Source organism: Vigna unguiculata, chromosome 3 (genome assembly GCF_037176805.1).
Source record: "Vigna unguiculata cultivar grain cowpea cultivar isolate G323 ecotype 2 chromosome 3, ASM3717680v1, whole genome shotgun sequence".
NCBI classification, from domain to species: Eukaryota; Viridiplantae; Streptophyta; class Magnoliopsida; order Fabales; family Fabaceae; genus Vigna; species Vigna unguiculata.
In genome coordinates, this window is record NC_140794.1 from 2369745 (window position 1) to 2391586 (window position 21842).

The 21842-nt window shown below is 34.2% G+C and overlaps 3 protein-coding genes across 4 annotated transcripts; all 3 read right to left on the bottom strand.

The window, feature by feature from the left end:
- Nucleotides 1-29: 29 nt before the first annotated feature.
- Nucleotides 30-4178, bottom strand: LOC114178253 (U-box domain-containing protein 52-like). The gene is made up of 10 exons (XM_085671087.1): nucleotides 3886-4178; nucleotides 3673-3791; nucleotides 3399-3520; nucleotides 2940-3154; nucleotides 2767-2830; nucleotides 2102-2396; nucleotides 1892-1993; nucleotides 1359-1769; nucleotides 461-1240; nucleotides 30-383 (listed from the first exon to the last, which is right to left on the bottom strand). Exons 1-10 carry the CDS (start codon nucleotides 4061-4063, stop codon nucleotides 342-344), a joined length of 2328 nt encoding a protein of 775 aa, XP_085527213.1. The 5' UTR covers nucleotides 4064-4178; the 3' UTR covers nucleotides 30-341.
- A 4548-nt stretch (nucleotides 4179-8726) lies between these two features.
- On the bottom strand, nucleotides 8727-12109 carry LOC114179061 (pollen receptor-like kinase 1). The gene is made up of 3 exons (XM_028065264.2): nucleotides 10837-12109; nucleotides 10039-10629; nucleotides 8727-9457 (listed from the first exon to the last, which is right to left on the bottom strand). Exons 1-3 carry the CDS (start codon nucleotides 11495-11497, stop codon nucleotides 8820-8822), a joined length of 1890 nt encoding a protein of 629 aa, XP_027921065.1. The 5' UTR covers nucleotides 11498-12109; the 3' UTR covers nucleotides 8727-8819.
- A 1152-nt stretch (nucleotides 12110-13261) lies between these two features.
- Nucleotides 13262-19335, bottom strand: LOC114179062 (Pseudouridine synthase family protein). 2 transcript variants are annotated; one of them, XM_028065266.2, is made up of 9 exons: nucleotides 18965-19335; nucleotides 18766-18871; nucleotides 18418-18599; nucleotides 17943-18088; nucleotides 16655-16746; nucleotides 16206-16489; nucleotides 15656-15769; nucleotides 14449-14511; nucleotides 13262-13768 (listed from the first exon to the last, which is right to left on the bottom strand). In XM_028065266.2, the coding sequence occupies exons 1-8, from the start codon at nucleotides 19156-19158 to the stop codon at nucleotides 14469-14471; spliced, it is 1161 nt and encodes a 386-aa protein (XP_027921067.2). In that variant the 5' UTR covers nucleotides 19159-19335; the 3' UTR covers nucleotides 13262-13768; nucleotides 14449-14468. The 2 variants fall into 2 exon arrangements, with proteins under 2 accessions (XP_027921067.2, XP_027921066.2); XM_028065265.2 differs by having other exon boundaries at nucleotides 15656-15719; nucleotides 18965-19329.
- Nucleotides 19336-21842: the final 2507 nt, after the last annotated feature.

Genomic DNA, 21842 nt, shown 5'->3' on the forward strand with positions numbered 1-21842 from the left:
GAAAAAGAAAAAGCCAAACATGACTTGTGTTTATTCTGATTGAAATCCTAACAAAATTCTTTTCAAGTGTTTTGTCCAATAGTACATTTAACGAGGTTAATCCTTGAAGATCTGTAGTTTTGCATTTAGTTGGATCAAATTGTAAGCTACATACGACCAGCCACGTATTTTATACTTTCACAAAAATCGGCTGTCGTAGACATGGTGGATACTCTTGTAAGTTTCTCTAGGATAAACTAAGGTAGGCGTTGAAGTGCATATTGCGATTTTCTGAATTGTGGTTTAATGAGCTGCCTAAACATCCCTTACAATTATGCATTCGATGAGCTTGAGCGGGCTTCCTATCCAGACATTCCTGATGTTGACCCGTCACTCATGGAGTCCTACGAGATAAACATGTGATGTTAGTGACAACAATATAAGGTAAAGAAACAAAAACTAACTAATGTCAGTGACTCACTTGAGCTGAGGAAAGGGGGGAGTTTGAGTTGTTGTAGTTGCTTCTGGAACCGAGTCCTGTGGGAGCACCGAACATCATCATCATGGGCATGTTATCGTCAGCAAAGTCTCTGAGTTTATTGAGCTCGGGCACTACAACCTTTCCAAGATCAGGTCTATCTTTTCTTTTCATCTCTGCACACGCCAAGGCAAGCTTGGCAAAACGCAAGGCATGTTCAATTGGCCAGTCCTCAACGGCTGGGTCAAGCATCTCCGCAAAAGTGTCCTTCTCAATAGCTCTTTCAACATGGTGAGTCAAACCCATTGGTGGCTTTGCTGTTATTATCTGTAGAAGCATGATCCCCAATGAATAAATATCAGATTTGGTTCCCAGCATGCCCGTTTGCTGATACTCAGGGTCAATGTAACAGAAAGTTCCAGCAGTTGATGTCATTCGATACTGTGTGACACTGTCTTCAACTGAAGCCGGAACAAGCCTGGCCAATCCCACATCACTGATCTTGCTCACGAAGTTACGGTCAAGCAAAATATTCCCAGGTTTCAAGTCACGGTGCACAAGTGGTTCTGGCTTTGTCTGGTGTAGGAAAAGGAGCCCAGTTGCAATCTCTGCAGCAATTCGGAATCTCAGCTGCCAGGGAAGAGCTCTTTTGTTGCCTCTCCGGAAGAGGCAATCATCCAAACTTCCATTAGCCATATACTCATACACCAAGCACCCAAACTCTGGGCACGCTCCGAGGAGAAGAACCATATGTGGATGCCTTATGCTACTTAGCACTTCAATCTGCATGCACCAATTGCAAAAGCCATTGATTACCTCAAATGACAAGGGATAGAAACACCATAGTAGAGGTTCTATATAACATAAATCATGTACAAGTTTCTGTTATCGTTTTCCATACCTCCTGCTGAAACTGTGATTGTCCCTGAGCTGCATCTGGTTTCAATACCTTCACTGCAACTGGTGTGTGATCTAGTTCACATCTGTAGACTGGCCCATAACCACCTTCACCGACCTTGAGAGAGTTCGAAAACATATTCGTTGCTTCTTCTATTTCCTCAATAGTGTACCTTCTGTACCTGGCAGGACTGTGTGAAAAAATATCTGCAGTCATCTTCTTCTGCCCAGATTCTACAGTCATTCTCTTTCGTGCTTCCAACTCTGCAATTTTTCGAGATGTTTCTGCTGCTTCCATGGCAGCTACACATTTTGCTTTCTCCTTCTCAGCCATTGACAATGCTGTTTCTTCAGTTAATCGTGACTCTTCCATTTTCCTTTGTTCTTCCACTTTCCAACGCTGAAGTTCCAGTGCCTTTTGAGAATAGTGCCAATAAGTCAGTACATATTTAATAGATTACATTTATCAACTTCATGACATGGCAGTGGTATTCTTAGAATTTGCATGTTTCGACTAAATAAAAATCTGTAAGGTACCTTTTGCTTTGCTGTCATAGCTTCCTTGCATGCAGTACTGTACATTTCCATTGTCTGCTTCAGTTCTAGCTTCAGTCTCCTCATTTCAGCTTCCACTTCATCCTATGGTTTAGCGAAGATATTTGTCAAATCTTGGTCTTGAAACGGTTAGAAAATCAATCATGGTTGTTTTGGCGTATTGATTATAAAATATATATGTATAGTGCTTACTGAAGCTGAAAATATGGACGATGACATTGATGTCCCACTGTCTTGTGAACTGAATGAGAAGTCACCATGATCAATTGACTTGGCTCCTGAGAATGAAGAGCCATAGCTTCTCATATCAAAATCTGAGCCTGTAGAAAGCCGGGGATTTATGCAAGAGTCCATATCATCGTAAAATGAAGGGAACATCCTATCAACACTAGGCCTTCCACTGCTCACGAATGAAATATCAGAGTCAGCGATTGAGGATTCGTATGATCTGTAACTTCCTCCTCTACCAGGTCTTGTGAATGGTGATCTGTCAACAGAATATCAGGTTAGTCCTCTCAGTAAGCCCTGAAATCTTTCTGAAGCTTAAATATTCATCAATCTCAAACTCTCGTGTACATCTCCATGGTAGAACACATTGAAATTGGTAATTAGCATTCTTGGTGCTCCTTAAAGGGAAATGATGTCATTACAGCTTATTTGATTTTGAAATTTGAACATGCAAGGTTTCTACTCCAATCACATCACCAATGATTTCTGGTTTTCTTTTGTACCGTGAAGGAAATTTCCTAATATGGATGGGGTGCTTGTGTATTTATATATTTGTTATGAAATTGAAATGTGTCATTTGTTCATAATAACTTTATGTCACTCCAACTACGGATTCACGTGGTACTTACATCATTATTTCGTCTTCATCTGCTGGTTGCTGGCGGGCAATGCATGATGCCTTCTCCAATGATGCTGTCATAGATACATATGAATGCAGTGTTTTATGAACAATTTTACCAAAAATTAGAAAAAAGTTAGACAAAGAGATATAAGCCAAAGATTACAAGAGAAATTGGCATACGTCGTGATAGGGCAGGATTGCGTGTTAGGTGTGGATCCATTCTCCCAGGAGTTTGGAGAGATTGCTGCGGCTGCAGTGTGTTACGAGGTGGAGGTGGAGGTTTAGCAGTAGCTGTTTTCACCGATGCGATTTTTCCTTTGGAAATTATGTACACAGTACAGAATGGTGGTGCCCCTTTCGACACAAGACTTGGAACATCCGATGTCCTAAATCTTCTGTCATGAACAAAATTTTCAAAAATTAGAATTCTGCATTATCATCATAGTTGTACCTAATCTTCTTACGCCAAAGTCTCTCAATTTGATCTTAAAACAAAGTCAAATTCATACAATGTGTTTTTCATCGTTACCCAATTAACCATTGTTGTAATTGCAATATTGTTTTTGTTAATGCTTGTTATATTGGTCGAGATCAAGCATAGTTGTTTGAATTAGTGTTTGATGAATAGGGAATACTTACTTTACAAGACCACTCCTTGAAGGTGCCCCAAGTACCAGAAGTTCGATGGCGAACTTAGAAATACCTTCTATTAATCCCGTGGCTATATCTACGTCATCCAGTAAGACCTCTTTGCATTGTATCTGTTTTAAAACATTGAAAAGGAAATAAATTTAGAGAAAAAAAAAATCAGATTCCGAACAACAACAAAAGTGAATCTCATTTCATTGATAGCAAGCCCTCTTAATGGCATGAACACGCGAAATGAAAGGAGCAATTATGTGTCAGAACTAACACTTTTTCTATTGCAGAAGACTCGAAACGAAGCGAAAAGTTCCTTAGATTCATTGTCCATTTGTTGCATGTATACTCTAGCCACATCATCGTTGCCATCAAGAGGTACAAGATTTCCCGCTGCATTCATAATAATCATTCAAGTCGCAAAATATCAGACAATACATATAGGCATAGAACAATGAATTATATGAAATGGAGGTTGAATGATTACTTGGTGTAGGAATGGAAGATGCTCTTTGTCTAACATAGAGCAGTAAGAGCGCTTGTTCTTTGGGAAGAAGATTATCAACAGCCCATTTTGCTGCATATTGGCTTGTTTTGTTATTTTCAATTGCCACTGCTACCACACGTCCTGCACCTATCTTCTTCTCCTGAATCAATCTTGACATCTTTATTTTTTTCTTGTGAACACTTCAAAGTATTCACCACAGAAAAAAAATTGATGTTCAAGATGAATTCAATCCAACTTCTTGTATTGGCCCCCAAGTTTTCTGTTTATATAGTTAGTTTTGATTCTTTCCAAGAGACAATTTAGTAAACGTAAGTGTACAAATAACTATAACGAGTTGTGACTATTGTCAGCACCATTTTAAGCATTGTTCTTAACTCTAACAGAAATTTTGTCTGCTGTTGCAGAGTGTCAACCCTTTATTAGTTTTTGTTTGTTATTACCCTCCGAAATTAGTGAAATTTGACGACTACAACATCTTGTACATGTTATGTTCCATCACAAGTCACAGCACATAGCGATAATCTTGGGAAGTGGTTGACACTAAAAAAACCATAATTAGTTTTAGGAAGTTAGACATGGCTTTTATAAAACAAAAAATAGTCAATACAAATACATTATGCTACAATTTTTTCACAACACAGACTAAGTTACAATTAAAACATATACTAAATATGGGATTAAAAATACAAGTTATCTTTTATTTAGTTTTATAATGTTATGTTGTTTACACGTTAATTGTATGTACAATGTATGTGCATTTTTTTTCTTGTTTACACGATAATTGTATGTATAATGTTTTATGTAAAGAAAAATATATTATGTTTTACATGATTATTCCATCCAAAACACCTATGTACAGTAAATAACTATCTTTTAAGATTTATTAATTTTTTTATTAGTTGACATTATTAATTTGCATTACCCTTATATGAGATCATATGTGTACTATATGGTCCGGTCTTTCGGCGCTCGACAATATAAATAATTAGGATTAAAATCAATTAACTTTTATCTAACATTAATTATAATATTTATTTTATTGTTTTTAATCGAATAATTCTAGGTTTAGTATCTCATCTCTCAACGAGGCATACTAAAATTATAGCAGGATAAGAGATTTGAAGAACTTAGAAATTATTTAAATGGATGTTTGATCCTACACTTGAAACAAACAATATGTATTTTTTTACATGAGACAATCCTAGTATGATTAATAAGAGTGATTTAATTGTCCTTCTGAGTTGTATACCCAAAAATCAAAATTGAGACCAATGATTAAGCTAGAATCATTTTTATACATGTGATTCAAATTATAGGTGGTAATGAGTGATTTTATTAAAATAAATTTTAAGAAAAAAATTGAATTAAAAATGAATATAAAACGATGATTAAAAAAATGACGCGAAAAGTTTATTATAACAATGAAAACATCTATTTTTAACTATTTTTTGTGTTTATTTTCATTAATAATATTAATTATTTCTTAACTTTTATATCGATTATTTTCAAGTTTATCTTATTTTTTTGTGTTTTCTTATGTTTTTAGTTATTTGTGTTTGTTGTATCTCTAATATCTTTTAAGTTTGTGAAATAAGTAAACATGAAACAATTTTAGTGGAGGAAAATAAGTATGGACTCAAGAAAATATGATTGGACAACAAAAAATAAGACTCACCTATAGAGTTGGGTGACATTGCTTTATCACCGGGGGTAGGGGTGGACAAAAGATCTAATTTTTTTGATCCAATCCACTTTTGCTCTGATCCAATCTATTTAAAACCCATTTTATTAAAAATCCAATCCATTTAAAATCCATTTAATGGATCTAGATTTCAATCTAATCTACATTTTATATATTTTATGGATTGGATATTCATTTTATAAATCAAGATTTTCAAATATGGATAATCCAAAAAATCCAATCCAAATTTTCAATTTAAATTTTTGCTTGGGTTAGGCTAAAAGTTAAGATGGACTAGGCTAAATTCACACTCAAATGGACATTGCTCGACGACCTATACGGATCGGGCAGGCCCGACGACCATAAGAGGTTGGGCGGGCCTAAAGATATGAACGGGCTAGGCGGGCCCGACAAACCGAACGAGTCGATCAGGCCTAACGATCCAGAAAATTCGGGTGAGCCCGATGACCCGAACTGTCAGGCGGGCCTGATGACCTGACGAGTCATGAGGGCCCGAAGACTCGAACGGGCCAAGAGGGCCCTAAGACCCAAACGGGTCAGACAGATTCGAAGATCCGAACGGGCCAAGCGGGCTCGAAGACTCGAACGGACCAGGCGGGCCGGATGACCCAAACGGATCAGGCGGGCCCAAAGACCTGAACGGGTCAGGTGGGCCCGATGACCCAAACGAGTCAAGCGAGCTCGAAGAATCGAACGGGTAAGGCAGGCCCGAAGACCCGAACGAGCCAGGTGGGCCCGATGACCCAAACATGTCAAGCGACCCCAAAGACCCGAACGGGTTAGGTAGGCCCAAAGACCCGAACTGGCCAAACGTGCTCGATGACCCGAACGAGCCAAGCAGGCCCAAAGAACCGAATGGGCCAAGCGGGCCCGAAAAACCAAACGGGCACGACGGGCCCGATGACCCGAACGGGCACGACGAGCCCAAAGACTCAGATGGACTAGGATGGGTCGGCTTGACGACTCATACAGGTCCTGTCTAGCGACCTGTACGAAATAAGTCATGTTGGCCTTAATGACACAAGTCTTAAAAAATTCAATTTAAATTTCTTTTATAAAAAATAGATTCTGGATTTTGAACTTGATCCAAATATTTGGATTGGATTTAAATCTTGATCCAAATAATTAGATCTGAATTTTTAAAAATCCAAACTACTTTTTCTAAAAAAAATGGATTTCGGTTAAAAATCTAATCCAATTATTTGGATCTAAAATAGATGTGGATTGGATCATTAAAAATTCAATCCATGCCCACCCCTAACCGGGGGACACATGCTCTAGCATGAAGTGTCAGCCGTTACAATTCCACCTACTAAGAACCTTGAGAGAGAGAGGGCTTGCTTCTTCTCTATGATTCTAATACCGTCTCTATCTCTTCAATTTGTAAACCCTAAGTTTACCATGGAGGACGAAACCTATTTGTTGACATTAGATGTAATAAATTGAATTCTTGTGTAATTTATATTATTAATATATATATATATATATATATATATATATATATATATATATATATATATATATATATATATATTTCCATTTTAATGGTAGTATTTGATTTCTATGTTTAATGTGTATTGTGCCTTGATCAACCATAGCTTGATTGTTGGCCCTTGAGGTGTTGGAAAATATTTTTTGAACCTATAACTGAAATAAAATATAAATGAAGTTTGTATTTGGAATGAAAAATGATTCATTAGTATTTTTAGACTCTTGATCTTAATGCATATTTGTTGTTGATGATTCAAAGAATTAGAACTTTATGAGTAACTATAGGTTCAAAAACATTAGGAATCTGATTTGAGTAAGTTGTGAGTTGATTTTGACTTGAGATTGAAATTCAAACGAAAATACATGATAGTGAAGTGAATGAAATCTTGAGAATTGTAAATAATTTGATAAATTTTTGTCACACACAAACTGTTTGATAAAAATATCAAAAAGAGTTTTTTATATTATTGTGAATATTATTGTTTAATTGAGTTATGGATTCCAAGAATTATATGTTATGTTCGGAAGGGAACGATAAAATATTTATATGGATAATGAATTTTAAAATTTTAAAGAATTTGAAAGATTTGAAACTTAAGTATCTCTGCTAATTTTTTTAATTTTAATTTCTTTTAGATAATCAAATCAATTTTCTTAAAAAAAATCTTGGATAAGAATTTAACTTCTACGATACGTAATATTTTAAAATATATTTTTAATTTATAATTTTAATCTTAAACTATGTATAAATAAACACTAGTCAATTTTTAAATATTTATATTTCAAAATTTAATATTAAATAATTAAAAAGTAGAAGAGATTGAAAGGAAAGGAGAGAGACTAGAGAATAGAGAAGAGAAGGGAGAGAGACATGAAAGATAGAAGAGAGAAGGCGAAAAGAAAAGAAAATGGAGATATACAGAGATAATTTTTTAAAAAAAATTTAAATGTTATAATTTAAACAACTTAAACCGTTTTTTCATAAATTTATATAAGTTTAATTTATTTATAAATTTGCTTTACATGTCCCATATTTGATGAAAAAAGTTATGAGTGTTCTGAAACAGATTACGTATCCTCTGAAAACTTCATTTTTTTCAATATAAAGTGCAACTAAGTCTTAATTTAATGTTAAATGTGAATTTGTACATACATAGTTTACTTGAATAATTAAAGTTTAAATTAGTCTTGAAAAAAATATGCTTAAATTTGAGTAATTTATTTAAAAGAGTCAAACTTAGACATGAATACACGAATAACTTGTAAGAAAAAGATAAAATATATATAATTTTGGTTATTTCCATTATAACTTGATTTTGTTCTTATTAGTAACTTTTCAAAAATTTCATATAAGTATAGTTTACATAGAACTGCATCATTTTAATAGGTAAATCCTATTGCTTTCATCCCTAAATGTTATCACTAATCATATATATGTATAGTTAAGGAAACCTATGCTTAATCATTTAGAAAATGAATTTAAGCATATTCTGGAAGACAATTAACCAGGCCATTGGTTGTTAATTTTAAGGTGAAGCCGATATGTTTTCCATTGATTTACTTTTTCCTCCATTTGGTTTGAGCAAGCATGATTATTACAGCATGAAAGATAATGAGAGGAAAAAGATGTCTCAGGTAAACTAATCCATATCTGATTCATGTCACTGAGAAGGACATAAAATCGAGGAATGAAGCAATAACTAAGGCAGTCTCAACATTTTCAAGTTGAAGAAATCAATTCTGCATCACTATCATAAGAAATTAACAAATTTTCTTGATCATCATCCCTTGGCTTCACCTCAAGAATTTTTACTACAGCTTCCTTTAAATCCCACCTCTTATCCACATCCGCTTCACAACAATTCAAAGCAATCTTCAAAAGCTTCCCCATCTCTCCTTCACTGTTCTTTGTTGCCCCCATTTCTTGATCAAACACAGCATTGGTCCACTCTTCTGGCACCACTGAATCCACCCAACTTGCCAAACTCACCTCACTCCCTTTACCCTTTTGCAGAAAGTTTGCAGGGAATTTCCCAGTTAGGATCTCCAGAATCAGTATTCCAAGACACCATACATCAGTCTTCTTTGTGATCCTTCCTTGTTGCAAATACTCTGGAGACTTGTATATCACCATGATGTCCTGAGCCAGTTCCTGATTTATCACAGGAACTAGACCATAGTCTGTCAGAAGAGGCTCAAAAGATTCACTCAATAGAACATTAGAGGACTTCAGATTTCCGTGTGGGGCAATTAGGCTTGGCATGTCCCTGTATAGATATTCAAGACCTTTCGCTATGCCTTTCACAATCTTCAACCGGATTGGCCACTCAAGGCTTGGTTCTCCCAGGGATTGGTGTCCTGAAACAAGTAACCATTTATGTATCACTATCTCTACCATAACAAGTAACCAGAACTATATATCATATATGACTTCATTCCTAAAAGGGTTAAATATGTTTAGTCACTAAATTTGGTTGCAAAATTAGAATTTGTTTATGTTACAAACTTTGATACATTTTGGTTTCCAAACTTTAAAAATGAATGGATATAGTCCTTTTAATCCAATGATATTAATTTTTTTTCGTGTTAAATGAGTTTTAGGTTAACATTTGAGCTGAAACGTATCAAATGGTGTAAAGAACTCAAATGTTAGCCTGAAATACCATTTAACACTTAAAAGAAAGTTAACGTCATTAAGATAGAATGACCATATCCATTCATTTTTAAGTTTAAGAATCAAAATGTATCAAAGTTTGAGACTGTAACAAATTCCAATTCAAAGTCTAAAAACTAAAAACATATTCAACCATTCCTAAAATTCTCGGTCTATCTATCAACTTCTTGACTTCAACGAAGAGAGGGACAATTTAGGAATGGTGAAGAGCTAATCAGTTTCAATTCATGAACTAAAAAGGGTGAAAAAAGTTGATAATACACACCATGAAGGCGAACAGCGAGACTGCCATTGTGAACATAGTCTGTGACCAAGAGCTTCTCTTCCCTTCTGTAATAGTAAGCCACAGGAGGAAGCAAGTTAGGATGACTCAACCTTCCTAGCCTTTTCATGTGCTCTTGGAACTCTTCCTTCCCCACATTGTTCATCTGCTTGAACCTCTTCACCACTATTGTTGGCCCATTCACCAAAGCAGCCTTGTATGAAGAGCTGAAGCAGCCACTTCCCAAAATCTCAGCAGAAGCTCTCAGCAACTCTTGCAGGTCAAACATTTCTCTGTCATCTCTCAGAAAAGAGAGTCTCAAGTGATCAGCTCTTCTGCTGTCTGAGGGACTCATTGACCTTGTGGACCTGCGGCTCTCATCACCCACGTCCCTCAGACGCCCTTTGTCCATGCTGCTGGGTGGACTCCCCAATTTCGCTTGACACGGTCCGTTCTTTTTTCTGTGAATGATGAGCACCACTATTCCAATCACAAGCACCGCCACGCAAACAACCACCAATGCCACAACCATGCTCGCAGTGGAGGGCTTCGGTGTGCATGACTCCAATGGGGCACCACATAACCTTTCATTACCTGCTCAGTTCATGTACCGGTTTAGATAACGCAAGTTTATAATACATAAGTGGAGATAAACCTCACCTTACAAACCGATTTTGTTCTGCGAAGTTGATTTAGGTTTAAAATGTAATTCTTTAACGTTCTATCTATTTGTTTATGGGCGTGTTATACGTATGTTGTAATAATGGAATAGGGGGGAGATTGGAATTTGTGGTGACTCACCAGCAAAGGAAGAAGCCGGCATTCTATTAACGGTAGAAGGAATCTGACCCTGCAACTGATTATTAGCAACATTAAACAATCTCAATCTGTTGAGGGGATGAAAACGGGGAATCTGACCAGTGAACTCATTCCCGTCCAACCTCAGCTCTATGAGTCTGGGCAAAATGGTGAGCGAAGTTGGAACGTAACCGGAGAACTGGTTGTTGGAGAGATAAATTTTCTTCAACCACTTCAACCCCTCGAAGGCTCTATAAGGAATCTCCCCAGAAAACTTGTTATTGGAAAGGTAAATAGATTTGAGACCAACCAAGTGGTGAATTTCGGGCCATGAACCCTCCAAACTATTGTTCATGAAACTCAAGGTTCTTAGGTAAGGCAAGGCCTTAAGAGCATCTATGTCAATGAGGCCTTGGAGCCCTATGTTCTCAAGCTTCACGCCCCAAACTTTTCCTTGGTAGCAAAGAATGCCACGCCAGTTGGCATGGCCATCGGTGCAAGGAGGAGTGGTAGAGTTCCAGGAGTCCAAGGAGGAACCGTAGTTTTCCAAGCTTTCTTTCATTTTGAGGAGCAATTCTAAGTCAGAAGCGGCATGAGAGAGAAGAAAGAAGGGTGCTTGAAAAACGAGGAAGATGATCCAGCAATGCCTACCACTCAGTGCCATAGTGAATGGTAGGCACTAGGGGCGGCGTGCGCGCCCTGAAGAGGGGCTGGCCCAGAATGGAGGAGAAATTAGGAGATAGTGTAGAGGGTGCAGAAGAAGAAGAAGAAGAATGAAGGGTTGGAGGGTGGAAAAGTTTTGATGGCATTGCAAGAATGGGGAAAAGAGAGAAGAAAAGGAAGAGCCAAGAATAGGAGTTTTGGGAGAAATAATTTAGGTTGCATGCATGCAGAGAGAGGTTGACCAAGTCTCTTTGTTCTTTTTTCTTGGTCTCACCACAATGGAGAACAACCCGGACAGCCTTCAAATTCATCCCTATTTTTACAACCTTTTTTCTCTCCTCCCATGACTCTTCCTTGACCAAATATAACAACACTCCCACTACCTAACTTTCTCAACCCTTCCATGCACTATAAGCTCTCTGGGTATAACATAATATCAAACACATGGTATGCATCTATTCAATATTTCATGTCACAATTATTATACCCCTTTCTGTATCTATTTCTCAAATCTCTCAACAACACACTTATCATTTTTTCTTATTATAATTAATATAAGCTTCATCATGTGTCTCTGTGTGTGTATACATATATTTGCACAGTAACTTAACTGATAATTTTAACACTCCCAAACGAGTCTCTGAGACATATATAGCTAGTCAACTTCCACACCAAGACCAGAACCAAAATATATATATATATATATATATATATATATATATATATATATATATATATATATATATATATATATATATATATATATATATATATATATAGTGTGTGTGTGTGTTGGTGCAGAGATAATAGGCACTTCCTAATTTTTATGTTTAAATAATTGGACCGAAAACTAAAGAGAGAAGATTGCTGGAATGATTCTTGTTATACCTCATTAATTACTAATGAAGTAGTTCTTTTTTGTGCTTCGTTTGGAGCTTCAAAGTAATAATTTTATGAGCTTCAATTGGAACTTCCGAGGTAAAAGGCTGTAGCCTGTAGCACTCCCAACAAGGTGACACCACCAATACCATTTCTACATTTTACTTACAAATATTTGCATATAATTCAGATTCTTTTCTTTAAAAAAAATCAAAATTTTCTGATAAAACTTTCAAAAATATATGTAATTTTCGGTAATTAATTAAAGAAAGATACAATTGACGTTCAATGTGGGGAGAATGATTTATTAATTTATTTTTTAAAAAAGTCAAACTCAGGCAGCATTGCTGATAAACAGGATCCAACCAGTAAGTGATATCTAATTCCAATCGATTAGTGTTTTGTAAACCTATTAATAATTGCTTAAATTAAATCAAAACAAATTTCTGATACAAGTAGAAAGGTTTTTGTAAGAAATAAAATCAATTCTTTGTGCTCGTGAATCTACTCATTCAAACCTGCAGAGAGAACTATTTCCCTTATTTTTTATTTAAATAACACATCTTCTCGTTCATACTTCTCTCTTATTTAAAGCATTAAAACTAATATTCTTACATTTTCCCTTACGCAAGCAAGATTTTTAATTTGGTTCCTCGATGTGTTTTCTTTTAATATTGATCCACGAGTAATTACGAATATAGATTCTTTACTAATTTTTTTAGAGTTATTTTTTGTTGAACATTAAAAATACACTGTATTAATATTTTAAATAAATTTTTAATATATTGTAAAACGTTAAAATAAGTGGTAATCTATTATGAAGACACAATAGAAGAATAAAAAAAAACCAAAGAATCCAAATTCCAGTAAGTACATCCACCACCACTGATCCAAATATATGAAAATAGATTTGAGGGACCAAGAGATTGCAATGTGAGAAATGTACACGTGCATCTGCGAGACAAAACCACATGTAACAATAACATCTAAAAAAAAAGGCTACAATTGATGCTGCATGTTTAAAACAATAATAATAAAAAAGTCTAAATGTATAAGAAAGTCGAGCCAAAATGCAAATTTTGGAAGTAATCTAGGGAAGCTTCATCTCAGAGGATCTAATTGCAAAATATTGGATTAAAATCTGCAAGTGTGACTGTCACTGTAAATGTGATTAGGAATGGGAGTAGAAGGCACAAGGGCTTTACTGTATCAGAATGAAGCAGTTTTGAGGGTTAAATTCAGTGTAGCCAACATCAACTAGACATAAACCATCAGGGGGGGCTGGAGGAGCAGTAGCACGCCTACACGTGGCATCCATCAGCTTTATCAAGGCATCATCTTCGGCACCAGCAGCAGCTTCTCTAATTGAGGTAGCCACAAGCACCCGAACCATCTATAAAAATATCATTAGCTTCAACCATTGCAGTAATTGAAAATAAATAAATAAATAAATAAAAACACATGCAACAGAAGTACCGAGTTTTAGCTCAAATCTAGCACGCCAGTTATTCTAATGAAAGGAACTGAAACTGTGTTTTTACAGGCAAACACAAGAGAGTGATACTTAGAAGAGAGAACTTGAGGCTTTTTTGGGATTTTAATATCCAAAATCGAAATCTATAGACCTAACAATAGTGAAAATGATAAAGACTTTAATTTAGAATATGATGATTGACGATTCCAACATAAAATAATTGTATTGAATTTTGTAGGTGCTTACTAGTATGGCTTGGAAACCTATGACTTATTTTTGTTAAATATGAATGTTATTAATTCGGAGAAGTTTTTATCATCTTTTAGTACATATTTATACGTGTGTGTGTATCCTTTAAATTGATTCATTTGTGTTGAAAATCAACTCGGCAATATTTGATAAAGGTGTTACTCTATGCCATACTATCGTGTCAACTTCTATTCATATTAAGTTACATTAATGTTGCAATAAACTTGTGATGCTTTACTTTTCATATTTACATCAACAAATTTGATTATCTACTTTTTAGTGATACATATGAGAAGCCAAAAACATTCACATGTTTCCTAAATCGAGAGCAAAAACTGCACAACAGTTACCTTTCGTAGAAAGCGATTAGCTACCAGCTCAACACACATAACCTTTGTTTCTTCACCACAGTCCTAAAAATGCCACGAGCGAAATCAAGCATAAATACAGCTCTTCTCAACAACCAAAGTACACAGTAAAACTAAGGAGTCTGAGTAAATCATAGCTAGATGTGATTTTTGAATTACATTAAGGGGGCCAAATGATTTGAAAGACGTCTCAGAAGATGCGATATGGACACATGTAAAAATAACAGGAACATAACAGGAACTCAGCCAAACAGCATAAAACCCTACTCATTGTTACTTTTTGATATGTTTAATATATTTATTGGAAAACCAATGGAAATCCATATTTGCTAAAACTACATATATGCTTGAAAAGAAAGTGAAGAAAAAGTCAAGGGCATATTAATCATGTGAGTAACTAAATATATTCTGAACAAATGAAATCTGTTAACATTGAAAGCCATAGATAAAATTGCATAACTTGCATGTTACGGTAAATCCAACCAAACGGATATCCTAGGAAATATCAGCACATTTAGTAGGAGGCTTTTCAGCACATTTAGTAGGAGGCTGATTGACCAAATTAAACATTTTTGAGTTGAGTTCACTTCAATTCAGAATGAGCCAAGACTTCTAACGGAAGTAATATGATACAGTCTTCAGCTGATTAACAAGATTCCATTATATATTTCATAGTGTGTATTTGAAGGAAACATTACAAAACCATTGCGAACCTAATGAATGAACAGAAGGTTCTCTAGTCCTTTTTTAACATTTTTAGAAGATATAAATCTGATTAAAACAGATAACACCTCAGAAGATTCCCATCTTATATAACATATATTATAAAAGGATTTAATGATGCCTATGTCAAATATAGCTAAAACCCAGCTCAGCAATTGCCCTTATTTCCATACACTTGGAAAAATTTGCCCTAGTTATTCTGAGGAATAATATAATGAATAATTGATTTTTCATGACATGGTTAATGAATATGATTTGAATTAAACTCTTGGTTTCTCAGACATGTTTCTGCCTAAATCACTTTAAGCCAAGCAATATTACCAATCAGCAGCAAGACACATCCACAAGCTTAACCACACATACCAACAGCCAAATGAGTTGAAATAATTTCACTTAAGTATAACAATTCCATGCAACAAAAGAAAGAGATAAAGAAAAGACAAAAAAAAGGTAACATGGCACTCACAGCTGTTGGCAGTTTGACTTCCATAGCTCGAGCATGGTAAACAAAACACTCAGTCGGTGGACCTCTGAAATGGAATGACAGTCATCAGCCAATTCAATGAATGGCAATTCCCCTCTTGAAACAACAATCACAAAAGCTTAAACTGTTGAGTGAAGACAAGTGAATAATTTTTGCATTATATTTCTAATAGGCTCCCTCTTGCAAGAGCCCTTTCAACATTGATTCATGGACAATTCATAGACCCACCTACTTGCTGAAATGAGACTTATTTTATAAGAATGAGAAAAGCAAGAATTGAATTCTAGAGATCTTTGCTATGAAGGCTTTGATGTTAGATTGAAAATTTTTCACAGACTAAAAGCTACCACTTAAGTATGATTCATCCGAAACAATAGAAATAATTTAAGATTCAATTCCAAATAATAATTACACAACCATTAAGTTTTGCTACCCTCCCCAAAATATTATGTTGTAGTTTCTATGATGTGCACTGAAGACGAATGAGATAATGAAGTGAGTTGTGTTGGAAATTCAAGGATTAAGCTCTCACTCATTTCTTGAAGCTTTTGTATCACGAGCAAACATCTTGTAGGATAGCAATTTTCCTTCTAATTTTCGCAAAAGCCGGTTTACCTTGCTTACGCTGAACACATAAGATTTCTCTTGATTTTCTATCTCGTCCTTGCTGGAAGAATCATGCATTTCATTATATCTAGAAATGTCACATGACTCCCCATTGTCATTACTTTGGTCCCTGTACCCATCAGTGAGTGGAAATATATAAAGGTAACGCCTCCATTTGGCAGAGAAATTCGGATGAAATACACGTGATACCTACAATAAGTCATATCTTATAAGAATAAGTATTCCATCAAGTATGAACAACAAATAACTCAATTTGCAAGCCATGTTTTTGCTTGTTTTCTTTTTCATTTGGATTCAAGGCAACTGATATCAAATATTAGCTTCCCATTGCAGATTTCCCGAAAAGGATATTACCTCAGAAACTGATATGACTCTAAGTTTTCCTAGAGCTGCTTGATTGATAGCATCTTCAATATCTTTAGGCTTAACATCCTTCTTCCAAGTATCTGTGTATAATGAACCCTAGATCAGGGCAAAAAAACTTCACCAAAGCCAATGAATGCTAGAAAAGAACCCACTTCCGAAAGTTTTCTTTCCTTACATGGCATAACACTAATTTAATACATTGAAAAATATGGCCCGGCATGATTAGCGCTATTTCCTACAAGACTTTAAATTGTGCCAATGCAAGAATGTTTTGGTGTTCTTACTTTCTATCTATACATAAAGAACATGGGAAAATATCACTGAAAATTTTAAGAAAGGATTTCTTTGGGCCTTTCAAAATCTGATATCAGGAATTAGTTGTATTTATGTTATAAATGATTTCAATCATGGTTCTTATAGTCCCTATCTACCTTATGACTTAATGCTGGTGATAACTTCTTTCTTTCTTCCTTTATGGTTTCAGTTAAGCTTCTGGTGCACTTGGACTTGCCTCCAAGCTTGGTATTCATTAAAAGAACCAAATTAATATATCTCACATAACCTATAAAGAACTATCCATACTGTAGACAACAGACTTACAAGAACCATATCAAGCAGAAGAACTTCCCACAAAATTTTAAATCTTCACCAGAAAAAAATAAAAAAGAGTATCTCTAGAAAACAAAGTAACCTGACCATCCAAGTTCCCACAGCCTACAAAGAGTTTCCCATATCACTGGAACCCACTGTGAGGAAACAAGCAATCCAATAAAATTCTGCCAGACCAAGGCAGAAAGTACCCAAACAGATTGGAAGAAGAATAGAATCACACTCAGTAGTCCTTTTGGTGGTCCCAAATGTCAAAGATATTACTGTATGTTGATATGAGAAGCCAAAGGCATTTTAGATGCCGTTTGTTCAGCAACGACACGTTTTGAGTAAGGACATGTGAACGTTAAATTTAACCAACCAAAGACATCATACACATCTAGGTATCGAAGAGACAGTATCAAATGAAGTCAGACATTAACATATTTGGTGTAAAAAATTTCCAAATCAAAATGCCTACTGCTGATTGTATAACTACTAGTGCATAAACATGAGGTCAAATGGTACTAAACAATCTTAGACCCAAATACTGTACTTATAAGAAATCCTTTGGGACTCCAGATTTACCTTCTTAGTTCTTGCATGCTGAAATCAGAGTGTGTGACAGTTCATGTTTGCAAAGTCTTGGACACGGGAAAATAATTGCTAATAACAGGGAATTACTTACAGAAAGAACAGACTTGTTGAAGGCCTGTCACACCTTTGTCTGTACGACCAGCAACAACAGCACAACCTTCAATAGGCAAACCTTTATCCTTGAGCAGTTGTGTTTTCTTTTCATCAACAAACTTACCAAGTGACGCTTCTACAATGCTGTGTGAACAAAAATGAGTACAAGAGCAAGAAGCAGAATTATCATCCAATAAAAAGATAAACTGATAGCGAGCATGAAGCAGTAAAGGAGAAGACAAGGAAACACTTGTACCATGTTCAATTGTATCACATAACTATCTCAATATGCATAACAAAATACAAAAAGAGAAAGCCAGTTGTTAAAGGCATCTTATATGTGACAAAAACCGCAATTCCTTATTTCACAACTCTGTAATAACAAAAGGTACTGCATCCAACTAATGGTAAGACGTTCCATTTGCAATAGGCACAAAACTTCAGAAACTGTAAATATAAGAAGAGCAACTTGCCTTTGGACAGTGTTCAAGCCTGGTTGCTTTTGCCACCCATCAAATGAACCCCCATGATACGAAAGAATAATTTTGAACGTCGTCCTCGCCCACCTCCCAGAGCGATCCTCTGATGCAACACTTTCCAACTCACTCTGATCAGAAAGTGCTGCAATTCCAGTATCATTGTGATCAAGAATTGTCTGATAGAAAGCCATGAATTAACATACAAATAGTTAAAGACAGTACTCACAAATACACACCCCTAACCATTCATAAGATTGCAAACATTCCATTTTACACAGAACCTATCAGAATCAGAAATTAGGGTTCAGACACTACAAGCAGTAAATTTTCAAAATTGCCTACCTGGGGTCGGAAGAGAAGTGACAGAGACAAGTTGGCACGGACAATGTTGAAGTAAAAATCATTGACTCGTTGCCAAGGCCTTGCATACATAAATTGGAAACTCTCCCTGAAACCCAGATAACATCACAACACATCCATTGCAGTTAAATTACAGAAATGTAAAACAGAAAATGGAATTACAAACAAGAAAGTTGCATACCTTGCAGTCCATCTTGCGTATTTGGAGGGATCGGTATGGTTGTAATGCACGTGACTTTCAGTTTCACTTTGAACTTCCCTTTGATTATTCATGGACATGGAACGAAAGAGTGACTTCTGCAAGCGATTTTGATGGTTTCTGGGGAAACTGATGAATATATGTTTGGTAACGCCAACAGAGTAAGCACTGAGCATGGAAATACGAAGTAGCAGTGAAAACGAAAGGGAATTTCAATCCTGAATCAATTTCGCTATTTTGTTCATCCACTTTGATTTTGAAAGAACTTTAAGGAGGAAAATATTAAGAATGAATTAAATTGACACTTGTTATTCTTGAGAACTCTTCAGATTATTTCAGACCGGAACATATGATTTCTGTCTTGATAAAATTGTTTAAACAGATAAATGCAATGTATCAAAGTGTAATATTTATTAAATAATTAAGAAAAGTAGAGTATATACAGAAAGGAGGGATATTAATGTGTTAACTGAAAATTTCCGTGAGTGTTGATGTAATTTAACTTTAATAAGAAATTAAAATAATCGAAATTACATGAGATAGATTAAGGAAATGTATTCTTCGAGATCGAAATAAAAAACAAATAAGTAAATAAATGTCTGTGTTAATGAGAAAGATTAATAAAACTTAATTCATTTAGTTTGAGGTTTAATTTTCCTTTTAAACATAACTTAAACTCGTATTTAAATTTTAAACATTGAGACCTGATAAAGTATCAAGTCTCACTCTTTCATGAACCAAACAAAATAAGATATTAACTTTATAAAAACTCATAAATAAATCTCATAAAAATAATGTTTTATAAAGTTATCAAAATAGGTTAGAATTTGTGAGTTAATCTGGTCCATCACATGTTTAAAACGGGTTAGATTAAATTTTTTTATAAATTTCAGTACATGTTAATTCTTGACCTGACTAATTCGGATTGAATTCATTGTGAGTTGCGTTGACTTACCAATATGTAAATAAATTGTCACATAAGTGTATTTTATTATGTTGAGTTTTGCATTTAGATCGAATCAATTTGTTTTTTTAGGCAACACAATGATAATTTGTAATTTTGGTTTGTATTTTGAGTTTAACATCATTTTGGATTGTATTGAAATTTATTTAAATTTTAATCAAAATTTTAATTTAGTTTTTTAGACTAAAGAATAAAAAGATATTTTTAAGTAAGTAAATCAATCTGTTTAACACATCAAATTATGATGGTCCAGATCATGTTCGATTTTTTTTGATTTATTAATAAATGAGTTATATTGAGTTTATTTACTAAATAATCAATCCGTAGTAAATCGGACCGGGTCGAGATAATCCGTTTCAAAAGTTTTATTATTTTATTAAGTATTTTAGACTTTTAGCTACAATATTTTGACATCCATTTGAATGGATAAAAGTATTCCTACTGTGCCACAAAATTTTCTTTTATAGAAAATAAAAATCTAATCAGGAGGGGGTCATTCAACAAATTCACAACTTAATGGGGTATATGACCTACGACAACAATCAGAATAAGTTTGACATAGATGAAAAGGCTCGTTAAAATAAAAAAAAAAAAACAACTTTCTAAAGAAACAGAAAACTATAACAACAAGCACTTTAACAAAAGGACTAATATACAAATTGGTGACTTCATGCTTGAAATTCAACACAACTTATAGGCTTTTTTGTTCAAGGTCATGAATGAAACAATCTTTTCTTCATATTGACCACTTTTGTTCACTCATAAACACCTTTTGAGCACAAATGCTAATTACTGAAAAGTACGATGATGTATACTGCAATCTATAATATTGTCATTACAATATTTATAAAAGATTTCACAACATCAGCAATGTATGCTCCACAACAACATAATATAACATTTGGTTAAATATGTTTTTATTGTCTTAATTTTTTTAAACTTTGAAGCAATTTAATCCTTTCTGTCTTAAAATACATGGATTTTATTTTTTTAATCAAATTTTGTTAAATTTATTCGATGTTTCGTACGGATTTTATGATTGTATTTGAGTTATTTATATTATTTGATATATTTTTGCTTTAATGTTAAGTCAAATATTATTATGAAACATGTTTGAAATGTTAAATAAACTTAATAAAATTTGATTAAAAGTACTAAATTCACGTATTTCAAAAATTGAATGACTAAATTAGTTTAAAATTTTAAAATAAACTAATTTCAAAATTCACTGAAAATTAAGAACAAAAATATATTTAACCATAACATTTTGTATTTATAAAATATGTTATGTCATACCACTTAAAATAATTTAGTTCAACTTTTTGACCTAATATATGTTAATTTCCTTTAATCTCGTTATCATTAAAAGAAATGCCTGTCTTTGGTTTAATTTTTATTGTATTTTCTTTTTTACTTAAATCTTACTTCTTCCTTTTTCCAACATAACATATATTTTAGGTACAATGTTGTAATTAAATAAATACTTGTGCATAAACTTTTGCTATAATATTTCAAGTTCTCCAATTTAGCTGATAAACTATTTTTTTCACACATTATGTTTCATTATCATATTCTACAATGATTTTTGCTTGAAGTAATATGTAAATTTATTATCTTGTAATAAGAACATGTGCTGTAGCAAAAGTAAGAGAAAGGTCTCAATTTTGTTAACATATATGAAATGTTGTTTGAACAAATTTTTTTCATAATATCACATTCTACCTTTTAAAAAGACATATTAGTTTTGAACCACATTGATTTTATCTATTGTTTATATTGTAAACAGTTATTTTAATTTAAAAAATTGTTGAATTTAAAGAAATGACCATTCAAATGATAAAATGGTAAGGTATTTATTTGAATTTAAATTTTGATTGATTATTTTAAAGGATAAAA